Source organism: Anarrhichthys ocellatus, unplaced genomic scaffold (genome assembly GCF_004355925.1).
Source record: "Anarrhichthys ocellatus isolate YVR2014 unplaced genomic scaffold, GSC_Weel_1.0 scaffold59, whole genome shotgun sequence".
Taxonomy (NCBI): Eukaryota; Metazoa; Chordata; class Actinopteri; order Perciformes; family Anarhichadidae; genus Anarrhichthys; species Anarrhichthys ocellatus.
Window position 1 is genome coordinate 385,148 of NW_022280089.1, and position 7,330 is coordinate 392,477.

Below are 7,330 nucleotides of genomic sequence, written 5' to 3' on the forward strand. Positions count from 1 at the left end.
GGGGGCTCATCCCGGCCTTTCAGTCTCACAAAGAGAGCTCCAGTTCACACCTCAGTTGGCATGGCAACTAACTACCGCTGCAGGCCGAACCAGCAAGGAGCAGCTTTCCTTCACAACGGAGCAAAGGGAAGACGTCGTCACAAAGCAGCTCACACACTCTTCTACTGCAAGTATAGTAAATGTTCACAGTCCAATCAGTGTCCCACTGTGGTCAATAATGTGATGTAGTGTCACTGATAGATTTACAATTACATCTGTAGGAGGCGACTTTGTGAGTAGAAAATGTTTATGTAGACTCAATGATATGAATCAAAATAACTGTGTTTTCTTTCACACTTATTTCTACATCAGCAGCTCCTTGTGATTATTGATTATGCTCGATTTAAACAGGCCAACAACATTCCCATTAATATATGTATTCACACTCATATAAACATACGACTTTTCATTTTTTATACATTATTAGTGCCTCAGTGAAACGGTGTACTTCTATTGCTACAGTGAATTGATTTCACAGCAGGAATCAATCATTTTACCGTGTCTCATTTAATATGCGGCTCCAAATCGGATTTTATGGGTTTTAGTGTCGTCAAGGTCGTCACGTTGTCAGTCAGCAGCGTCTGTACGGACAGTGTCTGACAGAGTAACATGACGGGGTGCATCTGGATGGGGAATGTCAGCGGCCTTTTCTCTCTGACAGGGTGCAGTGTGACGAAGGAGGCCGAGAGACGGTGTTTCTGCTCAGTGGACACGACCAGAGGATCCACCTGTACAAGGAGGTCAGATTGTGTGTGTCTGTGTGTGTGTGTGTGTGTGTGTGTGTGTGTGTGTGTGTGTGTGTGTGTGTGTGTGTGTGTGTGTGTGTGTGTGTAGGATAAGATTTTGATCAAAACATGAAAATGTAGATTAAATCTTTTCCTCTTATTTATGTAGAAATGTGTGTATGTAAATAATTGTGTGTTTATGTGAGTACACTGTGTGCACAATTATTAGGCAAGTTGTATTTTTGAGGATTCATTACAGTGCGCTCAGTCAATCCAAACTGTTTTCCTTCACCGTAAGTCTCCTGTTTAAGAAGGGCCCACAAGTTCTCAGTAGGGTTTAGGTGAGGAAGGGGGCCATGTCAGTATCCTTTCATCTTTAAGGCCTTTGCTGGCCACGCAGTGGAGTACTTGGATGCATGCGATGGAGCATTGTCCTCATGGTCTTCTTTAATAAAGATGCAGACTTTTTCCTGGATCACTGCTTGAAGAAAGTGTCTTCTAAAAACTGGCCGTAGGTTTGGGAGTTGATTTTGAGTCCATCTTCAACCCGAAAAAGGTCCAACTAGCTGGTATTATTAAAGATGAGCTAGTTGGACCTTTTCAGGTTGAAGATGGACTCAAAATAAACTCCCAAAGCTAACTTGTTGAACTTGTGGGCCCTTCTTAAACGGGAGATTTACAGGTCCACCTCTCTGAACAGTGTGTGGGAGGCTGTGGTTGATTGTCAACAGATCAAGAAAGTGACAGAATACATGAATGGAGGCTTATTACTATTATTGAAAAGAAGGGGGGCTGTATTGGGCACTGATTTTTTATTTTTTTTGAAATGTCAGAAATGTTTATTTGTAAATTTTGAGTTTTTTGTTTATTATTCTCACTTTAACGGATCACAATAAACAAGTGAGATGGGAAAATGTTCAAGTTTTTCATTTAGTTGCATAATAATTGTGCACACATAGATATTCTCCTAAGAAAGCCAAAACCTTACTTTTACTTTCTTTAATATTCAGGTTTGAGGTTTATTAACAGTTTGGATTGACTGAGAGCGCTGTAGTTGTAGTTGTGCACACAGTGTATATGTTCTCATGTGTGGGTATTATTACTTCTTATTTTTTGACACCTCTCTAAAGTAGATAATGTAGTTCATTTGTATAACTCTTTTTATTGTATATTTTTTATCATTGCATTTTTTTTTTGCCCTTTAATTAAATGTATTTGTCGAAGTATTTCTGAAAATTAAACTGTATTTGTCCTGTGGAGATGAGGAATGGAAATTGAAACAAAAATCGATAGAATATTATTATTTCGACATTTTGTTTAGTTATTTTTCAAGTAAATATACCAAAAGACCACTACACGAGGGTTGTCTTCTCAATTAAAGTATAAAAGAGTAGAAAACACAAGAATCATTTGTCACAACATTCTGACTTAAACATGGAAGCCCTTCTGGTGCTTTCAGTCACATCACATGAACTCCTTCAATAGATGGATTCTGTAAATGTGGATGTTGAGTGGCTTAGAAGTTGAGTTTCAAAGTTGGAAACAACATCAAGATTCATTGTTCTGTCAAAGAGACGACTCATGTTCTAAAAGGGATGAAAGCAACAGGAAGGCTGTTTTTTCTCAGCAAAAGAGATGAAACAAGATGGTAATGAGTTTTGCATATCTGTAGGAGACGTTTGATTTTGATTCATTGTGCCTGATTCTCCTATTCCCAACAGAACGCCTCCCTCCACCAGTTTGAAGAGCAGCCAGTGGAGAGACTCTTCCCTGAACTACAACAACTGCCCAGCAAGTTAGTCCCTCTGTATCTGTAGATACCAGCAGCGACGCTGGTATTGTTTTCTGTCTGTGAGTCACCATGGCAAAATGGGGTCCTGGAGACACCGACTAGGCACAGGTATTTCTGTTTGTCTGATTGTGTGACCACAATAGCATCACAACAACCGTGCAAGATGCAGGCACAAAACTTTATAGCAGTGTAGTGAAGATGACTCAAACACAGACAAGGTGAAAACAATACTAGCGTCGTTCTCACGGCCTGTGATAAAAGTATCAAAAGAGGACATCAGCAATATGACATTCAGCAGACAAAGAAAAGAGTGACGAGTTGAGATTATTCACAATGAGACAAAACACACAGAGAATGAAGACATCACCAGCATTTGTTCTGCATAAATATATGAACACATTTGCTGAGCTAAATGTGTGAGATCCATAACCGTGTGTGTGTATTGGTTGTGTCTCCCCTCCCTCCACACAGTGTGCTATGGTTGGACATGTTGAGTATCGCTGGTGGCCGGCGACTCTCAGCGTTTGGCTGTCAGAATGGCTGCGTTGGACTGGCTCTGGTCAACCAGACAGGACCAGGTGAGGGAGACCAGACACAGTATAATGGAATTTCAGCTCTATCACATGACTTCTTTCCCTCTAAAGTGTGATTGAGGAATACAGTGAAATCCCCCCCCTTCCTTCCTTCGGGGGTGCTGAACACATCTGCACCTTTTGCATTATTGCATTATTCATGAGGCCAGTGTGGGTGCCGCTTAAAGGCACTGCGATCCCGCACAGGTGTTACTTATTGTGACTGATTAGACCTCTGTGGAGCTATGCTAGGAACTAAGTAGGGCCACTGGACTTCATCGCTTCGATGTGTCCCACCATAACAGGAGAGTTAGAGCGATGTCATTCAAGAGGAGGGCTGCTCCCACACTCATCTCATATCGCTCACACTGCCATTACAAGCAGCATAACTGGAAAAAATGGTCAGCCTCCTAGTTTTAATTCAATTAAGTTGGAGATATCAGGAGTTTCTGACAGCTACTATATCACCAACTTTGTGAAAAAGAACTAGAAAGGTGTCAACGAACCTGTGGCAAAATGGCTGCAAATCCTCCGTCGCTGTCAGTTACTAACTAAAACCCCAAATTAACACAGAACACACGGATGTGGTTTGACTTGTTGATGAACTGCTACAAATGCATTACGTAGCCAATTCATGCTATTTATACAATGCGACTACAAGGCTAGCAGTGGGGGCAACCATCTTGGACTAATGGGTGAACAGTCCAAAGTCGGAATACCTCGCTCTACCTCGCACGCGCTACACCCATTCGCTATTGGTTAACCCCATCGAGGCGGCCCCTTTCTTTCATTTGATTGGAGCCAGCGTCCTGCGGTGCCGCAGGGATGCCGACACAGGGGGCTCCGTCAAAACAACGCAGGGTCACGTGGCATGATAGCATGCTTGCAATACCAGGACCCTGAAAGCTATCAGAGTTCAGCCATCATTCATTTTATCATCAAAGTTATTATTGTAACCTGTGTCACAGTTGTACATTTTGTATCTGTGACATGTGATGCATTGCATTGTAGGATTCCTAGCAGAAGCTAATGTACATGCTAAGAAAAGTGCATAGTAAATAGGGAGTGATTTGTCACGGTAATTAAATGTGCCTGTGTTGTTGCATTGTGGGTGTGCAGGGACTTTTCAAATATGTAAATGCAAAGCAAAGATATATATTTTTTTGATTTAAGTGTGGAAACTGGTCTTAATTCCTTTTTTGGGGGGATTTTCGACATATATATCTTTTTTTAAATAAATTCCATCTTTGTTCTGTAATACATGACTACGAGATGCAGTAATGCTGATAATACTGTAGGACTAGTAGGTGTGTTTTAAGGATGTACAATCTTTTCTCTTTTTTTTTTCCATCAGAGGTTTTGCAGAGCTGGCGCTTCCAGTTTGACAGTCCAATCTCTTCAGTGCTGCTGTTCCCTCTGAGCTGCCAAACTGAGCCCGACCAGCCCAGCGGAGAGAGAAGTATGTTACTGGTCTATTTTAGTTACACGTCTACAGCATCCCCGTCTGTCTCTTCTACAATTTGCTCCTTTTTGGAGAGGCTGGTCGTCACTGTGGATATTTAAGTCTGGTAGAAAATCAAGGACTTTGATGGTGTGTGTCTTTTGTTTTTTCCAGGTGTGGAAATGGAAAGCTACAATCTTCTGGTAACCAGTACCATAGAGATGGCAGTTGTCTACAGGTCAGAATACTTTCTAAAGATATCAGTGGAGCAATCGCTTGGTTTTGGGCATTTTCACTCTGACATTATTTTGGTTGAGAAAATGTCTCTGTCTTCAGATAAGTGTGTTATTTGTGTGTGTGTGTGTGTGTGTGTGTGTGTGTGTGTGTGTGTGTGTTTTCTCAGAGATGTCCAGGAGCGAGGCTTGTCTCACTCGGTGTGCCTCTCAGAGAGCGACCAGTGGGACGCAGTGCTCTGCGCTCTGGTCATTGACCTGGATTTTGACGGGCAGAAGGAGGTGCTGTTGGGAACATATGGGCAGGTCAGAGCTCTTTTTTACTAATAGACTTTATTAATAGTACTTTAACAGAACTAACAGTGTGTACCTGAGGGGGAACTTCAGGGTGGGTGCTACGCCTCCATGACGACCATAAAGCTGGTCAAATTCCATATCTTTTTGTTGTCAATAAATCCCATGAAAAGATCAAAACCAACAAGGCCTTAGTCCTTCCCCTTGAACTTTCCAACTTCCCCAGCCTAACTGTGGCTCTCAGCTCCAACCACAGTAGGTGCAACTGAGGACATACATCTTTTTAATAAAATAAATCTTTCAATCAATTTTTAGAAAGGCTCAGTAATTTCCTAAAACTGCTGGTCAATTACTCAAACAGGAGGAATCGGTGCATGTTGTCGGGGACTATTTCCAGCAGTGGATTAATACACATTTGGTGCTCTATTGAGTATTTGGGGCAGCAGGATGGTGTTTGTGGGATTGCGTTGAAATAAAACAGAGTGTGTGTGTTCATGCTGATGAAGTCAAACGTCACCCAGTGCTACAGTGTTTATCAGTGATGAGTTTTTAATAGTTTGTGGACAACAATGGAGCTGTATGGCACAGAGGAAGAAGAACTATTGGGCTTTGGATACATACACAATATTTCTTTCAAAACATATATCATGTATATGTTATTTGACCAATATTGTAGGCGCATCATTAACGCCTTACCCTCCCCCATTGGACAGCATTACATTGATTATAACAATGACTGTAAAATGACGTATTCAGCAATTGAATATAATGAAACATGAGATAATTTTGTTTGTCTTAACTTTCTCGGACATCTCATCAGTTTGACTGATTCATGTGGCGAGATCTCGGTGATGACGATGTCGTCTGCCTTTTTTTGCCCGTGCAGGAACTTCTTTGTTACAAATTCCAGCCAGCAGAGAGAAGAAGTGACGGACAGTTTCAGCTGCAGTGGAGGCGGAGTTTCAAGAGTCCTCTGCTGTCCATCATCTACTTAGACTTGACCGGGGACGGTTTGAGAGAGCTGGCTGTCCTCACGCTGAAGGGGCTGCATATCTTACAGGTATGTAGAGTAAGCTGTGTTCCATCAGGGCCGGTGCCTCTCTGCTCTTCCCCCTGCTGTTGTTCTGCATATTACCCTAATAGATAGATCATCCGCTTACTAAGTCAAACACAGAAGCACGCTCTCGAACTGGAGAAAAGATGTTATTTCTAATGGCGAAGTGACTTGAAGCATCAAGTAGTTGCTGACCTCTACTGGCCACCAGAGGAAATTGCAGCAGGATTGATAGAACTGATTTGTGCTCGTTTTGTCTCCTCTGAGGAAGTAGTTGAACTGATGTAACACTAATGAAGACATGATGACCAAATACTCAAATAAAATGCTTTTTTTATTTGCTTTTGTCAATTAAAATGATTTTTTTTCAGTGAAAGTGTGATGCAGCATTTATTCTCCATCACTGAGCAGGTGAAGTTGGCATTAATAATGACTTAAACAATAAAAATCTCCAGCGTTTTCAGCTTAGTCACCCTCACACGTCAGCTCAACACAGGCCCAGACGTTACTAAAGCAAAGCTTCAGCGGCGATATTCCCCCTGTGCAAATGAATTCAACAGACTTTCCTCAAATCTGTCTCGGCGTAATGTGTACCTCACCTCATGTTGTGTTGTTTCCTTCCCTCGTCTTTTCAGCACTCTCTCACCAGCACCGCCGATTTGGTCCTCAATCGGCTCGCCCTCAGGGTGTCAGCACTCACGGCCGGCTCTGAGCCGGAGTCGGCCAAAGAGCAGGACGCCGAGGAGAAAGATGCTCCTGCTGAGAAAGAGGAGTGTGCAGCTCAGACACCATCATCTTAAGAAAAACAGTGTGTTTTCAACATGTGAGTCCTGATGGATCAGACTGAAGTGTTTGCCACATTTACCGGTGGAACAGGAAGGATTTTCTCAGTATTCATTAACAGTTCCATTTACAGATGCTAACATCACATTAGCCACCTAAAAACAGTCACACTCTGCTCTGTGGTCAAAACAAGGATGTGCTGTAGAGTGTTTAGTCTTTTCCAGATAATAAATCACATTTGGGTCTGTACACTCTCACTGTTCTTGTTGTTTGTCGAGTATTTATTTACTGTGCACTTCCTTGAATGTTACTTTTTCACATGTCAGATGCCAATGGAGTGAGATTATTTCACTCCTTTCTAGTGCAAACTACCTTTTTTAGTTCATCTTTTTGAGAC

General features: G+C 42.0%; 1 protein-coding gene across 1 annotated transcript in view; it reads left to right on the forward strand.

Moving 5' to 3' along the window:
• Positions 1–7,182, forward strand: part of kptn (kaptin (actin binding protein)) — a 10,839-nt gene extending 3,657 nt beyond the window's left edge. Inside the window, 10 exon segments of the mRNA XM_031871572.1 lie at positions 24–54; positions 264–275; positions 701–779; positions 2,486–2,559; positions 3,028–3,134; positions 4,483–4,587; positions 4,744–4,807; positions 4,973–5,108; positions 5,983–6,156; positions 6,786–7,182. Coding sequence (XP_031727432.1) covers positions 24–54; positions 264–275; positions 701–779; positions 2,486–2,559; positions 3,028–3,134; positions 4,483–4,587; positions 4,744–4,807; positions 4,973–5,108; positions 5,983–6,156; positions 6,786–6,950 — 947 coding nt within the window. The 3' untranslated portion in view covers positions 6,951–7,182.
• The last annotated feature ends 148 nt before the right edge of the window (positions 7,183–7,330 follow it).